The sequence below is a fragment of the Taudactylus pleione genome, unplaced genomic scaffold (genome assembly GCF_031769625.1).
Source record: "Taudactylus pleione unplaced genomic scaffold, aTauple2 ptg000019l, whole genome shotgun sequence".
Lineage (NCBI taxonomy): Eukaryota > Metazoa > Chordata > Amphibia > Anura > Myobatrachidae > Taudactylus > Taudactylus pleione.
This window is the reverse complement of record NW_028284421.1, coordinates 29,636,734-29,662,608: the sequence shown is the minus strand read 5'-3', so window position 1 is coordinate 29,662,608 and position 25,875 is coordinate 29,636,734. Positions and strand designations below refer to the sequence as shown.

The window sequence follows — 25,875 nt, the reverse complement described above, 5'->3', positions numbered from 1 at the left end:
TAAAGATGACCTGCTGTAAATGGAGTCAGCCAATCTGGGCTGATCAAGAGAATATAATTTTTCAATTCTCTATAGCCAATAACAGGCTTTTCCAGTACCTGAATAGAAGGAGCCCTGCGCAAGTATTTTCTTCTACTAAAATCAATCAACCCCAAAAAGGCATTTTACTCCTAAATACGCTAATGAGTACACATAAGACCTAATTCAGAGTTGACCTCAAGTCGGCTGCATTGTGTACAAAAATACTGATATTCAGCCATATGCAGAGTTGCATGTGCACCGCACCATCCACATACTTGAAAAAGTAGCCGTCATTAAGATTAGTGTGCATTTACTGCAGTCTCATATCTCATACAAGAGATTAATCAGAAATCGTACAGATCTCTTTGTATGCATTATAGCCTGCAATTCCAGCTACACACCCTCAGAGCACAGCCGCGTATGAACCCCACGAATGGTGCCCTGTTACAACCATTCAGCTGTAAGTGGAGATGTGTATGACTGAATTGCCCGTAGTTGCTCATGCTCGGCTTGCCCCTGCCCCATGCAGTGTTAGTGTCACAACATCCTCCCACAAAACTCCTCTGAATAAGGCCCATAGTGTGCATTGAATAAGTCACGCAATTACTAATTTTAAGAAATTGATAGTTCAAGTGACCTTGAAAATGTATTATCTACCTTCAAATGTGAAATTGGGACAAAATAAACCCTGACAGTGATCTGCCCAATTTCAGATAAAACCTGTCCATTTTTCCAGTGCTGCACCAGATTAACACCAAGCCTGACCAAAGTAGCTGACTTCTGCATAAGATGACCTCCACACAATGCAGGGAGGACACGCAGCACATCTTAGAGTAGTAGAGTTAAGTCTGCATCACATGGTCTTCTTTTCTCTGTTGGAAAGTGCTGTTTCTATGGTGCCTGACTGATCAAACCTAATTAACAAAAAGGAATTGTTTAGCCATGGTGTTCTTAACAGTGACCACCATCTACTAACCTAATGACCACTAGTTATTAGTGACTAATTAGTGGTCACTAGTTTATTAGAAGGCGGACACTGGTACAATATGAGTTATGTGGCATGGGTTTGCTGAGTAGCATGTTGAAGGTGTGAGGGCATTTTGGCACCAATAGGTGACAAATGTGGAGGTAAATTTGGATCTGCATTTTTTTATTGCTGAGATTAAGTAAATGGGCAGACATTCGGAAGGTTAAGGCATCCATACATCTGAGATAGATTGGGACAACTCCCCGTTTTGAAGATAATTGGGGGAAAAAATTGCCGATTCCGACCAAAAAGTGATCAGAATCCGCAAATCAGGTTGTCCAACATGTTGGATTTCACTGACCAGTTGGGGCTGTAAATTGCTAGTGTATGGTAATGATCAGCTGATTTGCTGACTGTTACTAGTTAAATTATGAGAGTTGCAGATGCGGCCTTTGAAGTGTATCAGATTGCATAGCTGCAGCCCACTGCAACCAATTAGGTGCTATCCTTTATTCCAAGCCCTGTCTTTATATTTTGGAGGTTTCATTGTTTTTTTTCCTTTCCTTTTGCTCAGAACTAAAACCTAAATGTCATTCATAATGAAAAAACCTGCTCTGTTTGTGCCTGAGTATCTCTAATATTTGTCCATGGTATTTTTTATCAGCCAATAAATGAGGGTTGAATAATAGGAGCATTTTAAAGTTTATGTCCTATGCATACAGACCCTGGATAACCACAGAACAATATGATGCTACGACTAGTTCTTGCATCTGTGTCCTTAATGCATACTTCTGGGTATAATATAATTCTAATCTAGAACCTACCAGTATTTGTATGTAAAGTACATGCACTCTGGTGGGGGGTAAATTTAACTACAATTGATCAGCAAAGGGTGGTGTTTTCCCTATTAGTTGAGCGTATATAGCTATTTATCTACATATATAATGTTGATGTTAGACATAACATTAGATTCATCAAAGCCATAATAACAGCAGCCAGCTGCCAACACCCCCGATTGCAGCCTAGAACTAGAAGGAATATACGTTCATGTCATGAGCACTGTCGATCACTCTGATTCAGAGCCAAGGGGCGTGTCCTGTAACGGAACCAATGTGGAGAAGAAATGTTCCTGTCGGACTGCCCCTATGATGGACTTGCCGGAAGTAGTGTAAAGTCGGTTGCCTTGGAAACTAAACCGCTGTGTTCTCCTGTGCAGCTAGGGATGGCCGAGGATGCGCCAAAGACGGTAAGTACGTATGACGGGTGTACAGGGGAGCAGTTATTGTATTTGCAGAGGTGATTTAGGAGAGGAGACAGCGCAATAGATGGCCATGGGACAGGTGGTGGTGGTAATTAGATTTAGGGAAATAATAGTCACTAGATAGAATGGGAGATGTCCGTCTGCTGGTAGGTTGTCTGTCAGTAGCTGGAGAATACACATACAGGTATAATAACCCTTGCTGTAGTTACTGGTGGAGTATTATTATGTGTCAGGAGTAGTAAGGGCTGAGCTGACTGACTGATCCGGGATCAGATTAATGCGCCATCTGCAGATGCTGCTGCTAGGTCTGTGGTCACATATATATGACATATGTGAGGTACAGACACTCTGCAAAACTAACGCTAATCAGCTCTGCAAGTGCTTGATATTTACATTGTTAAAAACAATGTACCACACCTACGTGTTTATAGGTGTATTTATAGCATCTCATCATTTTGGGGGGATTTCAATTGTTTACTGAAGCCCGCAGCTCCCATCTAAAGTGACAGGAGCTATTCAGTTGTTTGTGCCGCTTAGCGCCTGTTATTTCTGCTAATCCTGAGGTGGAGAGCAGAAATCTGCCCAACATTATCACAGCCAGTAGCTTGCATGGGTTAAGCCACTTTACGTGGCCAATCCTGGTACATTTGGGAGCGACAAATAATGGGTGCAGCAACATTCGTGCCCATCGTCAGAACAATTGAATAATGCTTGTTGGTATAGTAATGGGCACCCAAAAACAAATTAATGCCCCCCCCCCCCCCCCCCTTTGCAGATTTCATCTTGTGAGATTGAGGGGTCTGTAACAAAGCAGTGTTATAGCTGTTTCTGATGGTCAGAAGGGAGTATTAGTGCTTCGTAAATTGAAAAAAAAGCCACCACAGAGAAGTCAATGATTTCTCATACGGTGCCTTAGCATAACTCGCACAAATTCGCACTGTGCATGCCCACATAGTAAACCCGTACATATGTGCCAATGCAGACTTGTGTGTATCTGGCACTTTGCACCTACATACAACAGGAGAGGAGGGAAAGGTTTGCTAATGCAGGTTAATTACATGGCTAATGGCATGTTCACAGAAATGTAGCACTTGCATATGTTACTGTTAGGAGGTGTATATTTTGCATCTGCTACAGGACAGGTGCAAATACAATCTAGTGATGTTGACAACTTGGTGTAATTCATCTTAAGATGTGTACACATTTGCTTATAGCTGGAAATAGACTCATCTAGAAGCATAGATGGAACTCAACCCTACAATTACAATAATACATCCCCCAAGGCTGCCACTATGTTAATTTCTTCAGGCAAAGCTGCTTAAAGGAATTGCAGAGGCTTGTTAGCTCTTGATGAAGGGATTATGGTGCTCAGTAGGATGACATTCACTGATCTAACCATGCCTACCGACACCTACCTGTTCACTAGGCAACTATCCCTGAATAATGGGCTAATGGAGATGAAGGTGGGCTTCCTGTCCTTAACACTGAGGGCTCCACATATAGGAAAAGGACAGAGAGAGTAATTATACCTGTGATCAGACAACTGCTGCAACACAGGATATAATTAGTAAATGTGTTAGTAGCCAATTATTTACTGAAAGTTGAATCAAACATCACAAACAAGAATAGGTCTGCATGTGTTCTCCCTAAACAAAATAAAAACTTAGCGTTCCCGCTAGGCTGTTTTAGCAGGGTGCGGCACCCTGCCCTCCTTCTGGAGCGCAAAAAGCACCCTGCCCTCCAGAAGGAGGGCAAAAAGCACCCTGCCCTCACAGGCTGTGGGTGCAGTCTTCACCCGCGGGACGCAGTGTCCCGCGGTTGGAGAAATGTGCGGTGACCCGGTCACTGCCAGAGAATAGACGCCGGGCGCATGCGCCCGGCATCTGTTCTCCCTGTCTGAAGCGCTTGGGGGCTGCCCGGCATGTCCGTAAGTGCCGGGCATGCCCCCAAGTATGATGAAAAAGGGGACGCGTCTTATAGCCACGCCCCCTTTTCGCCCGCGCGCACAAAGTTGCCCTCTCTAGCTCCAGCACCCTGCCTGCCCCCGGAGCTAGAGTGAACACTAAAAATTGAACATATACATCACTGGTATACAGCAAAAGGAGGTGCAACACCCATATTTGACAATTACATTGAAAGTAGAGTTATGGTGCGTAGACACGGTACGATTAAAGTGGACGATATGAACAATATCGATCATACTGTTATCGTTTATATCGTGCATTTTTCGGTTCCCAACGACCTGCGATGCACGGGCACGTATGGACGATATCGTCCATCGACCGTGCATGCAGGCCAACCTGGTCGATATCGAGCAGGTTACTGTAGGGACCCGCGATCGTTGATCGCGAATCACTATAGTCGTTGGTGAGTTGGTGGGGTGCTGGATGATCGATATAGATCATCCAACACACCCGGGATATCGTACAACGATATAGTTGACGATCATCCCGTGTGTACGCAACATTAGATATATGACAGGCAGACTTTCATACTATAGGAAACCTTCATTGATGCAGACCTCTTTTCATTAATACCTCAACTAGGGGAAAACATTTATGGACTAGAAAGTGACAGCTACCATATATCCCAACGTGCCATAACAGCCACTATCTTGTCATGCTGGGACATGTCCTACCACCACTGCATGGTTTATTTATACTAGAGTAAATTTATATTATACTTTTTGATATTTACAGAACTCCTGTTTTCACTCTGCATCCACAGTCTTGTAATACTGCAGAACACAGGGGGGCCCACCCGAGGATGTTTCAGCTGTACCTCCTCACTACCTCCCATCCTTACACCATCCTTAATGGCTTGTGTCAGTTTCTTTTCAAAGGATCACTGCGCCCTTTTGTTGGCACAACTCAATTTCTGAGCTCTGTGTTTGCATGCTACAGGCAAGCTAGCTCAACAGCTCTACTTTTTTACTGTAGCGACTGGGCCACAGAGGGATCTCATCTGGGATTTCTCCAATATCCCAGTGGGCCATTGGGTGATTATCACACGTATGCGTCAAAGTACGCATGCGCAAGCCAGTCACTGCATCCGGGAATCGTGCACTCATAGTACACAAACTGGATGCTATTTGAGTGACAGGTAGTGCCGTTTGTGGGTGGTAAAAGTAGAAGGTGCTTGTGAACAGGGGAGTGGTGCTGCAAATGCAGGCGTGTCTGGCCGTCAAAACTGAGTTTTATGGGTGTGCATAATTAGCATGGAAGCGTCATTGTACATGTCACTTGATTGTATTTCAGCCTGCAGTGATTGCAGTGCTTGCGGCGGGGTAAGGTCTACCTCAAGCGCTGCGTGCAGCTCCGATGGCTCTCGATGGTTCCGATTGTTCGTACACTTCCTGAAGATGACGTATGTTAAGAGAGAAAAGTGGGCGTCTTTATATCGGCGTGCGTTCGCTTTGCCGTTGCTCTCTAAGACATAGACGGCGTCCTTACACCAGACAGTGCGATTGCGGAATTTGCATACCCGGACCCTTCTAGCTGTGAGAGAGTGCAGCTTAGTGTCCGGGACTGAATGAGCTCTTCTGTTCCTGAACCGCCTACTGTCCTGGGTCAAAATGTATTTTGCACAAGATAAGTTTACTTTAAAGCCCCTTTTGAGTGTGTATATATATATATATATATATATATATATGTTTTTCTATAACTCCTCCCCCAGTACCTCTGCCCACAGTTCCTGAACCTATTTTTCCAGATTTATAGCTCTGTTCATCGTGACATACAGCCAGCAGAGGAGGGCTTCCCTGTTTTATGTTCCATGTTAGGGATCATTTATTGTACTGTATTGTATTTGTTTAATTGACATTTTGTTTAGCTGATTTACGTTTAAAATGAACTCCTAACATTGTAATGACCAATGGAGATGAACATATTTTTCTTAGACTTGCAGACACATATTAATATAAATAAAGCTTTTATCTGATAGCTGAACACTAAAACCCTCAATCTTATATGTTATAAAGTTTAGGATTGGGTTTAAATAAGAGCAATGAAGACATACTTTGGAGACAGTAAATTTTGAATATTTACAGTTTGTTCCAAGAAACCTATATAGAACCATACAGATACAGTATGGATATTTGGGCCTAAAAAATATGTGATCTTTACAAGATTGTAGGACGTCTGGAACACAAATTGTTCTGTTTTGAATTTATATTGAATTTCTCTGCAAACAAATCTTATTTTGCTCTTATAACACTCACTGTATTATTGGGCTAATTGTTGTTTAACAGGTCCCACCAGAATCTACAAGCTTGAGAAAATCTCGCATTAAAAAAGGTGTGTTCTCAACTTGTTCCTGTCGTCTTGTGACGTAATAATAATTTTTGCTGCAGTTGCAGGAATGTCAAGTAGCCTATTGTTCTGTGTGGTGTGTGAGTGCGGTCTCTTGGCCTGATTCAGAGAGAGACAATATTGCCCAGCAATACTGTCCAACTTAGGCCCGTATTCAATTAGTTTCGCATGCTGGACTTTTCGCCTACATCACATATTTTAGCCGCGGAAACTTATCACACGCATACCCGCGATTTGCCCTATTCAATTCCAAAAGACACGAAAACGGTGACATGCGAAGTCAGAACAGGCGAAAAGTGGTGTCAGAATCGGGGAAATCAACCTGAACCCCCAAAAAGATGCAGAAACATTGGGGATCAATGTAGTAGTGCCCGATTAGCCCTAATACAACTGTTTGGGGTAGTTAAGTTCGCACAATTGCCACTAATTAGCGTCTTTGCACAGGTGGCAAAGAATAGCATAAAGCAGCATTTTTAGGAGAAAATAAGTATTCCTGGCAAATTTGGGGTACTTAAAAATGGGTGCAAGCATATTTAACAGTCGCTAAAGTGAAGTTTTAAAAAAACGTAAAAGACGCACCTTCAGCAAACACATGCAATCATAAAAACACCACCCCCATACTTACAGACCCCCAAAAGTCTATTTTGCTACTGTACCCCCACTTTGAAATTGGGGGCGAAAAAGTACAAAGTACTTTTTTGGGGTGTTCCTCACTTTTGTTTAGGGATTTTTTGACGCAGTTATCCTTTGGGGGGCTGTCCCAATGGTTCTGAGTGGTTTTCCCACCTTTGCACCCCAAAATAACAAAAATGCACTTCTTTTCTCCTGTATTCAGAGGCAAATCTTTTTCGCCTATTACATTGCATTGCGCATACGTGAAAAGCGGATGGAATTGAGGAGCTGATTCAGACCCGCTCGCTAAGAAGCGTTCGCTCGTAGCTACCGATGGTTCACATGTTCGCATGTGCGTATGCATCGCAATGCGCGTGCGCGAACCACTGCGAAAGATCGGGAAACGTTCGCTCGCTGCGCATAGACAGCCCAGCAGAGTGAGTGACAGGAGAAGACGTTTCTGGGTGGTAACTGGGGCAGGCCACTAGAAACGGGGGAGTGGAGATACAGACGCAGGCGTGGCTGACCGTCTTAACACCGTTTCAGAGGCGTGCATAATTATCAGGCAGCGTCATTGTATACGTCACCTGGTTGTATTTCACACTGAAGTGATCGCAGGGCTTGCGGCAGGGTAAAGTCAACCTCAAGCACTGCGATCACATCCGATGGTCCTCGATGTACCAATTGTTTCAAGCACTTCCAGGAGAAGTGGGCGTCTTATGAATGGCTGGTGGACGTCTGCATGCACTAAGTGATCTCACGCCAAGACATAGTGGGCGTGCTAATGCCATGCCGCGCAATCGCCTGCCTTGCTGGGCGTGTGCAGTATATGCATACGCTGGGTGTAAGCGAACGAGCGGGTCTGAATGAGCTCCTGAATACAGAGATTTTTTTTCGCCAGGCGAAAAGTTGCAATCAGTGATACTTTTTCATGGATCTCGGGTTTTCGCTTTTAATTGAATACGGGCCTAAATGTAAATGCAACATGAGGTGTCTGGAAACGCCGCAGCCTTCAATCAGGCCTCAGCTGGGCGACACTGCAAGCGGACTCACAGATGGAGGGCTGCACATGCGCAGTCCTCAAACAATCGGAGATGTGCACTAACCATCGGGTTAGCGTACATCTCTAAATCAAGCCCTCAGTCTGTAACTTACTTCTATCCATTAGATGGGTGGTAACATGTTCACACTGGGCGTCAAAGTTATGGAGCATATAAAGTTATTGTCCATATGGCATATTTATTAGAAGGAAAATAGGAGAACATGTCACAACAATTGCAAAACTGAATTAAATAATGGGCAATTACAAAATAAAGATTATTTTGCTGTATTAAACCGATATAAATCCCTGTTAAACTAGTATAGCACATATTTTATACAAAACATACATAAGTATATAAACTGTACTCTATGTGCCCCTGTCTGACAATGCTAAAATGAAATGTTTTGCAAAGCATAGCCCAACTAATAATCTTTTTCTCTGTGAATGACAAACCACTATTTGAAATGTTTATTTTGTCAGTATAGATAGAAACTACTTTGGTATTGCGCAGCTCTAAGGATAATCCATTATGGCACTATTTTGAAACAATATGTAACGTGGATGGTTCTTTTTCTATAACTACTCTAATTTCCCAGACAGTTTTTGCTGCCTCTTGGTAAAGCAACTTGTTCCATGTTACACCAGGGCTCTGAGGTATGGGAGGGTGTATCTCCTAAACCTTTTATCTGCCGAGGGCCATTTTGATATATATAACATTATTTGGGGGCCTGGTTCAGGACATGCCCCCTCCGCGTGATGTCACACGGGGGCGGGGCCACAATCGCCAGTTATTACAGCAATGCTCAGAGAATCCTGAGGATGCTCCGGGGAGCTGTTAGGGCAGCTGTGTGACCATCTGAAGCATCCTAAGGACGCTCCAGGCGGCACTGCTGCATAGATTCTGGCTATTGTGTGCCATTCTAGGCACCCTGCTAACCAAATGAGGCTAGCTTAAAAAAGCTCAGAGGACAGACCAAATGATTCCGAGGACCTTATAAGGCCCCCGGGCAGGAGGTTCCCCATAACTGTTCTAAACTAACAGTCTGTTAGGAATATGGAGAATTTCTACCTGTAGCAAAGGTATTCTGTGTGGACGTGATCCGGAAAACATACCGACAGTCGGGATGCAGGCGATTAGAATCCCGGCAACAGCATCCTGACAGTAAGTACTGGGGTTAGGAAGAGGGTTAGTAGTGTTCACTCTAGGTCCAGCGCCGGGCAAGGCGCTGGACCTAGAGAAAGGGTACATCTGCGTGCAGTGAAGGCGGGCGTGTCTTTATGACGCGTCCCCTTTTCGGAACTCTTGGGGGCATGCCTGGCATTTAGGGACATGCCGGGCAGCCACCATGCGCTGCGGTCACTGTGAATGCGCCCGGCATCCATTCACCGATGGTGACCGCTGCACCGCCGTTTTCCCCACCCGCGGGACAGGACGCCTCGCCGGAGGGCAGGGTGCTTTCTGCCCTTTAGAAATAGGGCAGGGCACGGCGCCCCGCTGAAACAGCCTAGCGGGAACACTAGGTTAGGCTTAGGCACTAGGGGGAGGGTTATGGTTAGGCACTAAGGGGGGTGGTTTAGGGTGCGGGGAGGAGGAGGTTAGGTTTAGACACAGGGGAGCTAGTGGTAGGGAGGGGTGGAGGGATAGGATACTGACCGACAATTGTCGGTATCCTAACCCTGTTGGGCTGCCGGCGTCTGGATTCTGACCTCCGTGATCCTGAGCACCAGCATCCCATACCCAACCCTGTGTGGACATCTTATGAGTAGCCTGCTTAACTTTTAGTATTATGAGTGAACCATATTTTGTGAAGTTCACAAATCTGTGTGTGACATGAGTAATGAGCTGTGATGCATGTGATTAAATTCACGATTCATTGATGGTAGGGCATTTAATTAACTATATAAGAAAAGTTGTTTAATAATTTCATGCTTAGTTTCTTTCTTAATATGTTTAGCACTGACGGGTTTTCTATCATCACACTTAACGTTTCGTTCCATGACCGATATCTTTAAGTGTTTGCCGGGCTCGATGTCGTTAACGACATTGAGCCTATACACTGAACGATATCGTTCAGTGATGTCACCGGTAGCAAGCCTGAACATGCACAGCCTGACGATATAGTTAGGTTGGCCTGCATGTCCAGGCGATAAAAGATATCGTTAACAATCCGCAGGATTAACTATATCGTTAACTATATCTTGCATACACACTGGACGATATTAACGATATCGTAATCGTTCACAATATCGGCCATTGTGTACGCGGCATAAGTCTTCGTTTCAGTGTAAATGTAGTTGTTATCAATAAAATCATATGTAACTGCATCCATTACCCTTCACAGCCCCGGATCTTCCTATCCTTGAGAGGCGCAACTGGCTTATCCACCTGCACTATGTCCATAAGGATTATGAGGCTTGCAAGGTGAGATGTATTTGTGTGTGGGTATATAATATGTATGTATGCATTTAAGGGCCAAAAGTCATGGGATAGCAGTATGTAAAGGTAATGGTAGGTGGAGTTACTGTATTGTGACATCTTGGAAATGCCCAGTCCTGCATCAGTTGTAATCTGACATCTCGTGAGTCAGTTTGAACTCCAGCTAAGCTGATTATGGCAAAGCAACGTGCATTATTGGAGATTGAACGGGGTATAATAGTGGGTGCCCGACAGATGGGACATTTAATTTCCAAAGGTGTGCGGACATTATTATTATTATTGTCATTTATTTATATGGCGCCACAAGTGTTCCGCAGCGCCTTCCAAAGTACATAGACAAATAAGTAACCAGCGATTTACAATACAGTACAATGCAGGACACGGACATGGATAATAAACATAGCTATATATTAGCAACCTTTACACCCACATAAGCAGCCAAGTGTTAGTTGCCCTAGTGGGGAGTAAGAGATAAATGAAAATACAGTAGGGAGAAGCACAAGAGGTCTCGATCTACGCTGTAACGTGTACCAGGAATACCTCATGGAAGGCATTACCACCCTCCATGGACAGCGCAGTGGCCGACCACGGGTGCTTACTTGTGACCAGCGACTTCTGAATTGTCTGTGGTTACAGACAAGCGACACTGGCTCAAATCACATCCACATTCAATCAGGAGGTACCAGACACATATCCAGCAGGTCAGTACCGCTGGGATATGGGAGTGCCCGTTAACACTACGAACCGGACACAGCACATCACCTGGACTTGTGATATTGCTAATAGAACCCTGGAGGACTGACAACTTGTGGCGTAGTCTGATGAGTCACGGCTCCGGTTGATACGGGCTGATGGTAAGGTTCATGTTTAACGTAGACATCATGAGGCCATGAACCCCAGTTGTCAACAAGGCACTGTGCAGACAGGTGGTGGTTTCATAATGGTGTGGGGTGTGTTCATGTGGCATGGGTTGGGTGCGCTGGTCTGCCTGAACATTGACCGGTAACTACTACATTGCATTGCTTGATGACCATTTGCAGCCCTTCTTGAACTTCATTTACCCCCACAATGATGGAATATTCCAGCAGGATAATGCACTGTCATGGGTCCCAAGTTGTCCAGAATTGGTTTGAGGAGCACTGTAGAGCGTTCCAACGAATGGTAAGGTCCATTCGCACCCAAGATCCTGCACCTACAAATATCGGGGAGCTGTGTGTAGCTATCCAGATGGCATGGCTCAACATCTCTCCAGAGGTCTCCCATCCACTTGTGGAATTGATGCCACGTCGAGTTGCTGCACTGCGCCAGGCTAGAGGGAGCCCTACACGATACTAGGCATCTATCCCGTGGTGTGTGTGTGACGGAGAGGAACAGCAATCCAAGCAGGAATACTGCATAAACTATAGTAGTCTATTTGCACATAAATAGCAGCTTTCGAATCTATTTTAAATAATGGATCTGAAACATCCGAAACATTACTCTTCATGTGCCAATAAACTACTATATTTTATGCAGTATTCCTGCTTGGATTGCTGTTCCTCTCTGTATCTGACATTTTTTCATAAATGTCTTTGATTCCATGATGACAATAATACTATTGTATTTCCCCAGACTGTAATTAAGGAGCAACTGCAGGCAACAGAAGGAGTGTGTGAATATGCAGTGTATGTGCAAGGTGAGTAAAACCATTACATCACAATGGGGAAGATGTGTGAAGCCCAGAAACGGTATCAGCGCACGTTATGTGCGCTGATACCGCTTCTCCCCGATGTATGATCGGGGGTCTGGGCGGTAAATGACAGGGGCGCTATGCGCCCCTGTCATTATCGGGGCTGCTATCTTCAAGATAGCAGCGCCGATAGCTTGGGCTATGTATGAACGGTCAGATCGTCTGACTGTTCGGCCGGCTGCAGCTGTCGTTATCGACAGCTACAGCCTGGCGCTAGCCTATCCCCACAGCAGGGACAGCGCTGCCCCTGCTGCGGCAGCTGCCGGTTCCAGGGCTCCATGCGGGGATCTTGCGAGATCCCGCGCATGCTCAGTGGGGAAGAGACACAGCGCATCAGCACTAGGCTGATGCGCTGCTGTCTCTAACGGGTAGCGCCGGAGGGGGGAGTTAACGCTCCCCCTCTCCGGCCAATGAGATGTTTATACATCTCATCGGTAGTGCTTCCTGCTTCGCCTCGGTAAAGAGGCGAAGCGGGAAGCATTATAGCGGCATGTTAAGTGCCGCTATAATACATCTACCCCAGTGTGTCTTAGCAACTCTGCTTTGCTCTTTCTCTGTGATGTTTATACCTGGATCATAACCTTCTGCATAATGTAATAGGTATGTGTGTATATTTTCTGTCTTCCTCTAAACATCCTTTAGCATCATTCTACCCCTCTTCTTCCGTTTAGCCATATTCCGTTAACACAGTTTGCTTCTCAATCTCTTTCTCTCTTGATATTTTTCTCTTTCTAGCATTGCTCCTAAGATTGGAAGGGAAAATCCAGGAATCTCTTGAACTTTTCCAGACTTGTGCAATATTAAACCCAACCAGTGTGGATAACCTGAAACAAGTGGCCCGATCACTGTGAGATTGCTGTCAATGATGTCTAGCTCAGATAATGCATACACTTCATTGGTCGTTTATTGTTTCTTTTACGCTAAGATAAAGTATTAATCCTCAGATTTTTTCCATTTAAGATGTGGCCAAGAAGAGTGACATGGCTAAATGTAATTATAAATATAGAATATATATGGAATATGCTGAAGATCAGGGACCTGTGTTCTGTACTGTAAACTGTCTGAAACACACAAATTGGGGAGCATAATCTAATATCCATCCCAAAGATATATTGTGATCACAGTGGGTAACTCCCTTCCCCTTTATGTCTTTATAATTACTAAAAAAAAATACATATGTTATTTATTTCTTTACCCTTTTTGATCAGAATTTTTTTTTTTAACTTTTAAAGCTTTAGAGTGATTTTCTAAAATTTTTTCGAATATCAAATTTTTCATTGTGTACTATTCTTTTATTTTATTTATATATATATATATATATATATATATATGCACACACTACCGTTCAAAGGTCTGGGGTCACTTAGAAATTTCCTTATTTTTGAAAGAAAAGCACTGTTTTTTTCAATGAAGATAACATTATATTAATCAGAAATACACTCTATACTTTGTTAATGTGGTAAATGACTATACTAGCTGCAAACGTCTGGTTTTTAAAGGAATATCTACATAGGTGTATAGAGGCCCATTTCCAGCAACAATCACTCCAGTGTTCTAATGGTACATTGTGTTTGCTGAGCGCATTAGAAGACTAATAGATGATTTGAAAACCCTTGTGCAATTATGTTAGCACAGCTGAAAATGGGTTTGCTCATTAGAGAAGCTATAAAACTGGCCTTCCTTTGAGCTAGTTGAGTTTCTGGAGCATCACATTTGTGGGTTCGATTATACTCTCCAAATGGCCAGAAAAAGAGAACTTTCATGTGAAACTCGACAGTCTATTCTTGTTCTTAGAAAGTAAGGCTATTCCATGCGAGAAATTGGCAACAAACTGAACATATTCTACAACGGTGTGTACTACTCCCTTCAGAGAACAGCACAAACAGGCTCTAACCAGAGTAGAAAGAGAAGTGGGAGGCCCGGTGCACAACTGTGCAAGAAGACCAGTACATTAGAGTCTCTAGTTTGAGAAATAGACCCTATCACAAGTCCTCAATTGGCAGCTTAATTAAATGGTACCCGCAAAACGCCAGTGTCAACGTCTACAGTGAAGAGGCGACTCTGGGATGCTGGCCTTCTAGGTAGAGTAGCAAAGAAAAAGCCATATCTGAGACTGGCCAATAAAAGGAAAAGATTAATATGGGCAAAAGAACACAGACATTGGACAGAGGAAGATTGGAAAAAAGTGTTATGAACAGACAAATCAAAGTTTGAGGTGTTTGGATCACACAGAAGAACATTTGTGAGATGCAGAACAAGTGAAAAGATGCTGGAAGAGTGCCTGACGTCATCTGTCAAGCATGGTGGACGCAATGTGATGGTCTGGGGCTGCTTTGGTGCTGGTAAAGTGGGAGATTTGTACAAGGCAAAAGGAATTTTGAATAAGGAAGGCTATCACTCCATTTTGCAACGCCATGCCATACCCTGTGGACAGCGCTTGATTGGAGCCAATTTCCACCTCCCAACAGGACAATGACCCAAAGCACACCTCCAAATTATGCAGGAACTATTTAGGGAAGAAGCAAGCAGCTGGTATTCTGTCTGTAATGGAGTGGCCAGCGCAGTCACCAGATCTCAACCCCATTGAGCTGTTGTGAGAGAGCTTGACCATATGGTACGCAAGAAGTGCCCATCAAGCCAATCCAACTTGTGGGAGATGCTTCAGGAAGCGTGGGGTGAAATTTCTTCAGATTACCTCAACAAATTAACAGCTAGAATGCCAAAGGTCTGCAATGCTGTAAATGCTGCAAAAGGAGCATTCTTTGACGAAAGCAAAGTTTGAAGGACAAAATTATTATTTCAAATAAAAATCATTATTTCTAATCTTGCCAATGTCTTGACTATATGGTCTATTCATTTTGCAACTCATTTGATAAATAAAAGTCCGTTTTCATGTAAAACATGAAATTGGGTGACCCCAAACTTTGAACGGTAGTGTATGTATGTGTAGTGTTCCCGCTAGGCTGTTTTAGCGGGGCGCGGCGCCCTGCCCTCCATCTGGAGGGCAAAAAGCACCCTGCCCTCCAGAAGGAGGGCAAAAAGCGCCCTGCCCTCACAGCCTGACGGTGCCATCTTCACCCGCGGGACGCTGTGTCCCGCGGGTGGAGAAATGTGCGGTGACCCGGTCACCGCCGGAGAATAGGCGCCCAGCATCTATTCTCACTGTCTGCAGCGCTTGGTGGCTGCCCGGCGTGTCCGGAAGTGCCGGGCACACCCCCAAGTATGACGAAAAGGGGACGCGTCTTAGTCACGCCCCTTTTCATGGCCACGCCCCTTTTTCGGACGCGCCCCTTTTTCGAATGCCCTCTCTAACTCCGGCGCCCTGCCTGCTGCCGGAGCTAGAGTGAACACAATATGTGTGTATGTATATATACCCTAATTTTTATTGTTCTAGTGATGAAATGCTATTCATATACAGTTCTTACTGTCTGATCCACATTTGGGTCACTAGTGTTAAATTTCTTAAGAATGGGTATCATTTACTTAAAAGTTTAACCGTCATGGAAAGGTTTTCCTGTATCAATATTAGAAGCTCACCCGAACAATAACATACATTCTTATGATGTCCTGTGTAATGACTGGTATAGTGCTCACTGCAGTTAAAAGTGCTCAGCATAGCTAAATTCTTTTTTTATATACCTACTGCTTTTTTTTTCTTTCAACCATTAGCAGTAAATCAGTCTAGTGGTAATAACACTCCTCTTTATATACCTCTCCTCATTTGCTGTTCGTTAACCTCTCTATCTCCTGGTCGTCTCACTCATTTTCCTTTCAGGTTCTTACTTGGGAAGCACAGAGCAGCAGTTGAGGTTTACATTGAGGCAGCAAGACTCAATAATAAGGATTGGGTATGACCAAACTTCACCCAACATACTAATTTTAAGTGTCCTAAAAGTCACTAGGATTAAAGAGTTCAGGATGCACATAATCTATACAGTGGTGCAAGAAAGCCCACCACCAACGATGGTCTGTAAGGATGAATGGACCAAAATTCCTCCAAGCCAATGTGCAGGGTTGATCAACAATTACCATGACCTTTCGATTGACGTTATTGAACCAGAGGTTCACATACATTTTCTGACAATTTTTGTTATATTGGATCATTTTGATCATGCATAAATGAAAAAGTATATTCATTTGTGTGTTATTTAATTTATTGGCTTTTTTTATCTATTTGTATGACTTAGATGAAGATCTGGGCACAATTAAGATCACATGTATGCAGAAAATTGCTAAGGTTTCTCAAACATTTTAGCACCACTACATATAAAAATAATAATTGTCAGATTTACAATTGATCTCATGTAAGCAAACACAAAAAAACCCAAATCTTATTAATATACTATTGTTGCTTCTTATTTTCAGTGTGTCTTACTTTACTTTTATTCTGTGTAGGAGATATGTTACAATTTGGGCGTTTGTTACCTGTATTTGAAAGACCTGAGCAAGGTAGGATCTATAAAATGTAATCAAATGCTTGTCAAAATATAATGTTCATGAAACACTTGTATTTTATATGGGATTTTACAGTACTGAGTAATTTTAGGAAAAGTGGTGTGAAGAACGTGCACGGTATTGCCTGTATAGTGGTGCACCTTTGCAGCTAGGGATCCCTAACGCCATGCCTGGGCTTGTCATTGTACATCTTGGCATCTGTAGAATGTCAATATGTGACATGTCGAAATTCTGCAGGAAACGGAGTGTTAGGATTAGGTTACGGGAGGAGAGGGTTAGTGTTAGCCATACATACCACCAAACGTGCTGCAAGGTACGCCGGAAGTCATCAGGACATCACCGCCGGAACCACCATACCAAGTAATTCACCACCAAGGGCGTTTTGTCATCGTTCTAATATCTGTCTAACAAGGCTCTTCCCCTATGGATACACAAGTATTTCCTCATTGTAGTAATCAAAGAAAAAACAAAAAGCTGGGCGCTAGCAATTTGATTGGCCATATGCTGTTTTAAACAATTGAGTTTTAATTGTGTATAATAAATAGTTTCTCTGGTTGAACAAGCACTTCCTGAGTATACGTAATTTACATTTTTTGTTGACTTCCTCATTGTGTGCACAGTTGGAAGAGTGGCAGGCAGTTATGGTACAATGCACTGCCACCAACTATTTTGTGGTCACAAATACTGTTTTAGTTATTTTATAAACTGAACTACAGACATGACCATTACATTCTGGTTAAAATGTGTATCATCCGCTTTTTATTATATTTCTTATATATCGATCCCCATATAGCAAGATTGTAGCCATTTCCCCATATGTGTCTCTCTCTAACTCCTCGTAGAGTAAAGAGCAGCTGAATCTTGCTCTGCAGATGCACAGACAAGATCTAATCTCCATGACCTTGGGGAAGATCCAGCTAATGGAGGGAGACACCGAAGGTGCCATTCAGACCTATTTGCAGGCACTGCAGTAAGTATGTGCTCATAGTGCCTGCTGAAAGTATGACGTCATTTTGTTAGATGCATTTGTACCCTCAAACAGTAATGTTTCTAAGATTACAGCTACAAGATTTGGTAATGTGTTGTGGTATATTACTTATCTTATACAAGACAAGTTGTTTGTAGATACATGTTTGTATATGAACTTGTGCTCCTCCCACATACTACTGTCATTGGAATCTGTAGCACAGCAGTAGTAACATTTTACTGTGTATATGTAAAACAAAAGTTGCAAGAATATCTAAGGGAATATTTTATTTTTTAAATAATTTGTTTTTCTTCTTCTTGAAGGGGTGACTGGACATGATGTTGTATACCGTAACCTCTATGCTTTCTTTCTCAGATTGTCTCCAGAGAGCACAGAGCTGTTAACCACACTGGGACTTCTGTATTTACAAGTAATAAAACCAATCTAATTCCATCACACTTCTCTCACTTCATGGTAACACCTAACACTGTGCCTTCCTCCTTTTATCTTATGGCTGCTACATCACTTGTTTGGTTTATTCCGTATCTCTCTTCCTTTTAAAATCATTGACCCAATACATATTCTGCTTATAATTTATTTATATCTCTTTGCTGCTGTGACTTGGGTGTTCTCCCTCTGTGTGCTCGCTTTATATACGTTCTCTGTGGACCATGGATCTTTTTGGGCATTCTCTGACGTACATGCCTTTAGTTACTTTCCCTTGGATGTGTTTTATTTTATAGTCTTTCTCATGCCTCTGGCTTATCTTCTCTGCTTAGAGGTTTAGGCATATATTCTATATACGGAGCCTCGGCTTACTTGCTCTATGTTCCCTCTAACCACAGAATGGTTTGTATCAAAAGGCCTTTGAATATCTTGGAAATGCTCTGACTTATGAGCCCAGTAATTATAAGGTGAGTAAATATATGCATTTCTTTATTTCTGTTAATTTATTTGCATAAAATGAATGAACTTTTTGCTCTGGCGTAATGTCTAACTTTCCTATGTTATGTTGCTATCTAAAACCTATTTCTCTTACATCCTATGGTGGACACTGACAGTGGGGTTATAGACGTTCCAGGCAGGAGTTTGGCACTTTACATATTCTTCACAAAGTCTGAATATCCTCCTGCAGGGAACTCTGTTTTCCCTGAGAGCCCACAGGAATTAGTGTGCTTTTCATTATGGCTGCATCTAACAGCAAAGGTTTTCTTTAGTTCATTTAAGCTATTCACTGCCAATGTCATCTAAAAAACTTCACTGCCACATGGAGCCAGAAGTGGGTGAGGAGGTACCTTTTCGGTGCAAAGTTCAGCTATCGCACAGACATTAACCTTTCTCTAGTGTGGACGCAATTAAATGGGAACCCCCAGCAAAGGTGGATGCCCAATAGCATAATTATCCAAGCACCACTACCCATTCCTTTTCTAATCCCTGTTCTCTATTCTCTCCTGGGGGTTGGGGGATATACAAGGGGGAAGAAAATGTAAAGTGCCAGATTTTTGCATGGACCATGCTCACCACACCACAGTCTGTGTACCCCTTGGGATTTCTGATTGCTCCTATGCATGTCTTTCCTGGGTACTGCAGCCTGTCATTACTTAGCGCCTTTTAAAGTTGTACTTGTCAACACAAGCACAAAGCACAGCTCTGAGACAAGCTGGTATGCCATGGTTATAACAGTAATTGCTTTACCAGTGATGCTATTCTGTACTTTGATTGGTGGTAGCAAATCACATACAGTTCAGTATGTATCTCACATGTTATAGTAAACTACTATAAGAATTACAAATTACATTGAATCTGAAAAAATAGGTTATTTTTAGCATTAATACTTGAAATATTATAAGTCAAAGAATATAGAGTATAGTTTCCCTATTAATTCATTGGTACAATGGTATGACTACCTTATTTTGAAGGGCATATTAGCTGCTGGCTGTATGATGCAGTCTCACGGTGATTATGACGTGGCTCTTAGCAAGTATCGAGTCGCAGCTGCCAGTGTGCCTGAGAGCTCCCCGCTGTGGAACAACATTGGCATGTGCTTTTATGGCAAGAAGAAGTATGTGGCGGTAAGAGTGTTTTTCTCCTCTTCTGTCAGTGGCTTTGTTACCAGTTTTACCACTCTGAAAATGAAATTACTAAATCAAAGAGCACTGCAGTGGTAGCACCAATAAATTTATTTCTAAACTTTCATCTACTTTAATAATGATTTCTCAGTGAAGGGCATACAGGATAATGATGTATTTGTAATCCATTGTACTGGTGACTTGAATGCACAGTTACACAGTTAGTGTAGGGAAGAACTATCACCTGCTTATTAGCCTCTTGTGTGACCTATCCACCGATAAGACAATGTGCTAAACTGTTTCCATGATAAGTTACACCAAAGGACCTAGGACCTGATTCAGACCCGGTCGCTAAGGTGCACTCGCTCTGAGTGATTTTCGCCCATCTGCGCATGCGTATAATTTGCAGTGCGCATGCGCAAGCCATTCTTTGCGATCGGATTTTGGTTGATACTCCATTCTTAGCACCCTTCCTTATTGGTTTAAAAGCATGGAGTATGGTAATGTATATGCACAATTCTAGGGAAGTCCTACAAGTTATATACTGTAGTGCAACTTTTTGGGGCGTGGGTCCCTCTGGACTGCATTGGTTGATCAGTCTCAGGGGCACCGCATTATAACACATTTTCCTTTATAGCACATTTTAACCCTTCACTGTGTGTTTAATATATATGTACTTCACTTTTTTATTTTCATTCTTTATATGCAGCTGCTCCTAACTATCTCTTTACACTGCACTTTTCTTACTATGGTGGTGCCCAGGGACAGCTTGGCTGGGCCAGTTTTGGGGGGTCCTACGCTCTGGATTTGAACCCTAGTATGTTAGGGACCTACCTGAAAGAGGTTACCTGGATATGGTGGGTAGGCCCATAACCTTGGCCATGATTATGCTAAAAACCTCTATTGATTGCAAAATGTTATTGCATTTATATATATTATTAATAATTTGGAGTTGTGCACCTGAGATTTGTCTGTTTCTGTGCCTGCAATTAGTCTCATCAGGTAGCACCTCCCATCATATATATAGTCAGGTTGTGCAGTCCAGAAATCTTTCCCATACACTGCGAATGGATGCCAGGTGCATGGGCCCGGCATCCATTCACCGGCGGTGACCACTTTGCCGCCGTTTTTGACCACCCGCGGGTGAATACAGAACCCGTAGGCTGTCTCCGCCGGGCGCCGCGCTGGAGGGTACAGTGCTTTCTGCCCTTCAGAAATAGGGCAGGGCGCGGCCCCCCTCTGAAACCGCGTAGCGGGAATGCTAAGATTTTCAAAGGCCGAGGTTAGTGGGTACTTCCATTAGTGCTGTTTCATGGCTGAAATGTTCCTCTAAGCATCTATTGTCCTGGACTTCTTGGTAGAAGGATGACAATGTGGAGGCGCTCTGTAAGACACATACATTACAGGAAACGTGACGTCCTGCTAAATACCACTCTGTGAACTTCGTGATATATCAGCAAGATACATCTGAGATATAACAGACCTGGTCTGTAGTTTCCGATACAGTATTATGTAGTTACATTTCCACTAACTTTTCTGAATCCAATCTGGAATGTGTTATTAAACATTGATATAAGGACGTACCAATCTGTATTACAGTGTGCACAAACGCTAAAAGTGGGTGAATCAGTGCTTGCACATTTGAACGAACGACTGTACACATGGGAAGGAGTTTGTAGCAGCATTTGCATAAAGTCAGCTACGGGCGACCACCAATAGACACTGCTGCGTGTGCGTTCGAATCATGCCCTGTAGGTTGATTACAACCTTGTTTCTGTACTTCTCTGAATTCCCAGCTCAAATACTACCCTGCACTGTGTCTCTTTATTGAAACTCGTATCAGCATATCACTTTTATGTGTTTATATTTTTCTAAGGCAAAGCTACAAAAATAATTTATTCCTACTCATTCAACATTTTTCCCTGTATTTTTTGCTTTTGGTGTTTATATTTAACATACTTGACCCCAAGGCTATTTCAACATTTAAATATCTGTAACTGTATAGTAAATATAGAATGTGGTCAAGCGCTACTAATTTGTAACCAAAGCAGCTTTCTTAAACAAGATAAATTGTCTTAAATTATGTGTGGTACCAGAAAGCGCTATAAATTGAGTGTAATAGTAAATGCTCAATAAATGTGACAGTGTTTGTTAATATGATCCCCATATGTACCTTTTGCAGAGATTTTGTGAATCCGTGTGTGTGTGTGTGGTGGGCTTGTAGTCAACCTGCAATAACTACATGTGCAATAATTTTGGCAGACTATAGAATTATAAGTTTTCAGTATCCGTCTCCTATGACTTCATTACCAAGTTATTGAATTTGAAACAGGAGGTAACAGGCCAGACAATGTCATGTACACAGAGCAACCTAACTAAACAATAATACAACATATGTGACCAGTTTCTTCTAAACTGTAATGTGTAAATCATGTAAGAATCTACCATGTGTTAGAGAAGAGAAACTACTTATTTTTTTGTTCTTCTATAAATAAGATATAACCTGCAGTATATCTTTGTCATTTTGTACTTTCCCCCGTTTGATCCACACATCTCCTGATTCATAGGCCATCAGCTGTCTGAAGCGTGCGCTCTACCTTTCCCCGTTTGACTGGCGAGTGCTCTATAACCTCGGGCTTGTCCATCTCAGCATGCAGCAGTATGCCTCAGCATTCCATTTTCTGAGTGCTGCCATATCCCTGCACCATAGCAATGCAACGCTTTACATGTTGTTAGCAGGTAAGAGAGACTTCACCTTGTTCAGTCCACATCCACAGGTGTCACTCCCATCACTGGCTCTTACAAACTGCAAATCTCTTACCATTTTCATTCTTACTCCATGTTTCCTCTGTTTTAAGTGGCACTAACATATCTGGATGATTCAGAGAATGCCAAGAGCTCATATCAGCAGGCAGCCAGTCTGGACCAGTGAGTGATAATAACATTCATCATTTGTGAATTGCCTGCCTGTTCTTTCCTTTGCATTGTCCTTTGTTTATCAGTCTCTTCCAATGAGCACTTGTCTGAATTTTTATGCATGATATTCATTTATCTCCAAAGATTACAGTGGCAATATTGAAGCGGAGACGTCTTTTATGCAGAATGCAGCTATGTGTGGTACATTTTCCGTTTTATTGCTATTACCTGTATTTATTTTTTTTGCTCCCAGCTAGCCATTGTAAGCACATACAGAACTAAATGACGCATATATTTACACCTCACGCACATGAGAAATTATTATGTTTCACTAATCAGCTGGAACACGAGACAAAATACTGGGAAATACATGTGCTGAGCCAATAGAACTCTTTACAACTTTAAAACAATTGGAAAGGATCTTCTGAGGTTCTGGATACCCTGCAACTCAGCCACCAGCAGGGCCGGATTATAGGGAGGGCGATAGGGGCGAGCGTCCTGGGGCCCCCACGCGTAGGGGGCCCCCACACACTGTCCCCGGCCCCCAGGGCCGGCACAACCCGCTCTGCAAGACCTGCACTGCAGGGAGACGCCAGGCTGGAGAGGCACTCTCCCTGCAGAAGTTCTTGCTTCTGTCGGCTGCCACTGCGTCTGTCACACCGAGACAGGCAGCGGCAGTCTACTACTGAGCTCTTCATAGATGATGGGGGAGAGGGGTGGGGGAGCGCTAGAGGCAGGGGGTCTGATTAACAAGCCGATCAGCCTGAACTGTAGGAGGCTAAGCCGCCGGGGTGGATGGCTGAGCTTCTGCTCCTCCTCTCTTCAGCTCTCTCCCTGCCTGAGAGAGATGCTAGGAACAGGCAGGGACAGTCTGCAAAACATTTGCCAGTTTACAAGTGTTTTCAGACACTGTTGATTACACTTGTATAGTGGCAAGTAGTTTGTACACTGTCCCTGCTTGTTCCCAGCGTGACCCTCTGACCTCCCAGCCAGAGAGGATGTAGAGAAGGGACTGGGAGACAGCACAGTAACTATGTTCTACTATGTGTGTGTGTGTGTGTGTGTATGTATGTATGTATGTATGTATATGTGTATATATATATATATATATATATATATATATAATAAATGGTGTGTGTGTGTGTATATATATATATATATATATATGTGTGTGTGTGTGTGTGTGTGTGTATACATATTAGGGATTTGCAGGCTCGGTTCTGTTCGGTTTTTTTACCGAATCTTATTGGCTACCCGAGCCTGCACATCCCATATATATATATATATATATATATATATATATAGCCCCCACATGTTTGTTACCCAGGGGCCCCCACAGACCTTAATCCGGCCCTGGCCACCAGCTTTCATTATAACCTGGACACGCCTTTATCCAACACCCTGCTTCAGCATTGCAAGCAACTACCAGTTAGTTTGCTGCACTTTAATTTTTGTATGTATGTTTAAATCATTCCTGTACCACTGTCAATTTATCTCTATACCACTGTAGTATCTACCATTGTTTAACACCTATACATATTTAAGAATACTTTGTCCTAAATTTAAAGTACTGTAACTTTAACAGCTCCATGCTCATTTTGTTTATTAGATACAATTGTAGTTGTGCCTTTACATCTACCAGCACTGTCCTTCCTTTTATCTGATTTTTAGACATTTTAACTGTACTGTTCCAGTATCTCACTCATCAAACTACAGGTTGAGTCTCCCATATCCAAATATTCAGAAATACGGAATATTTTTAGCATGACTGAGATAGTGAAACCTTTGTTTCTACTTCAGGGTCCATAGGGGGTCCACAGGGTTGACCTTGGGGTATAGGTTGGGAACCAAATCCGGGCACCACGCAGTTAAAGCTTTTAGCTCCCAGGATGCACTGGGTCCACTCTCCCTATAACCCCACCCCCAAGCCAGAGGCACCTCAGTTTAAGTTGGTGCCCGGCCGGAGTCGGGTCACCGTTAGCGCAGGGGGAGCTGATTAGCAGCCCCTAAGCTTATTTTTTTAGGTACAAAGTTTTTTCATGGACTTTGGACTCTTCAGAGCGGCAGCGTCGGACTGTCCATAGGACGTCTAAGCTGCCGCTCCGTCACCCCGCTGGCGCTGAGACGCCAGTACAGATCTGGGGATCTCAGCGGGACCCCAGAGTCTGTACTAGCCGGACTCTGCGGGCGCCCAGGACTGCTGCCGGATCCACGGGGAGCAGGTAAGGTCGCGGATCACCGCTTGCGGTGATCCGCGCATTTCAAAATGCAGTCCTGTGCATCCGGTCTCAGGGGACAGACCGGAGGCGCCGGCAGTGGCGGCGGGCCCCCCATACCCCGTGTGTCCACTAGACCACCAGGGACTTAACGATCGGTGCAGGGAGCCGGCGTCCCGGGGGTTAATAGCCGGCCAGGGGAGGCAGCCTTCCCTGTTACAGCGGCTCCTCCCCTCAGCTCAGCGCGCCTTTCAGTATCCATAGTCTGGCGTCGCTGAGCTGCTTCCTCCGCGGGCCACGCTTCCTCTGAGGTCTCCAGCGGCCATTTTATCTCTGTGGTGCAGCAGAAATCTCTCAGGATGGCAGTGAGTCCAGTCCCCCTGCGTACCTCACCATCAGGTCAGTGTACACAGCGCTGTAGCCTTCCCAGACACTGAATCTGGGCAGTTGAATGCAGTGTAATAGTGCAGTATATTATATGACATGTTTATGTATATATGTATATATCTGCATTGTATGTGACTTATGCTAGTGCTGACTGTACTTTATTCTCTCACCTGTCAGTGTATATCCCTTTTCTTTATCTGCCCTAATACAGCTGTACTTAGGGTGGTTCTGAGACCTCACATTTATATACTTGTTAATATTTGTGTGGTTTGTCACATACTGTTGCGTGCTGCACGTTGCCATATTTTAGATGGAACTGTGTGTTGCATACGCTGAAAATGGGTCCCTGCAGCTAATTTTTGGCATCAGTCAGGACCAGTATAGTGCTGCTTAATATTTCCGCCAAGATTGGTCAGATATGTCTGACCAGGAGATAGAGCGTTATACTGCACCCATTTTTACTATCCTGCAAGTCATGTGCTGCAG

The 25,875-nt window shown here is 43.4% G+C and overlaps 1 protein-coding gene across 2 annotated transcripts in view; it reads left to right on the top strand.

Moving 5' to 3' along the window:
* Nucleotides 1-2,115: 2,115 nt before the first annotated feature.
* The window catches only part of BBS4 (Bardet-Biedl syndrome 4), a 63,883-nt gene continuing 40,123 nt past the window's right edge, over nucleotides 2,116-25,875 (top strand). For both annotated transcript variants that reach the window (XR_015869745.1, XM_088446312.1), the window contains exons 1-13: nucleotides 2,116-2,234; nucleotides 6,499-6,544; nucleotides 10,556-10,635; nucleotides 12,262-12,325; nucleotides 13,115-13,226; nucleotides 16,155-16,227; nucleotides 16,775-16,828; nucleotides 17,677-17,804; nucleotides 18,177-18,231; nucleotides 18,647-18,715; nucleotides 19,721-19,873; nucleotides 22,438-22,609; nucleotides 22,729-22,798. Coding sequence is in view for 1 of the 2 variants with exons in the window: in XM_088446312.1 (XP_088302438.1) it covers nucleotides 2,211-2,234; nucleotides 6,499-6,544; nucleotides 10,556-10,635; nucleotides 12,262-12,325; nucleotides 13,115-13,226; nucleotides 16,155-16,227; nucleotides 16,775-16,828; nucleotides 17,677-17,804; nucleotides 18,177-18,231; nucleotides 18,647-18,715; nucleotides 19,721-19,873; nucleotides 22,438-22,609; nucleotides 22,729-22,798 (1,100 nt within the window). In the remaining variant the exon portion in view is untranslated. The remainder of the gene's footprint in view (nucleotides 2,235-6,498; nucleotides 6,545-10,555; nucleotides 10,636-12,261; nucleotides 12,326-13,114; nucleotides 13,227-16,154; nucleotides 16,228-16,774; nucleotides 16,829-17,676; nucleotides 17,805-18,176; nucleotides 18,232-18,646; nucleotides 18,716-19,720; nucleotides 19,874-22,437; nucleotides 22,610-22,728; nucleotides 22,799-25,875) is intronic.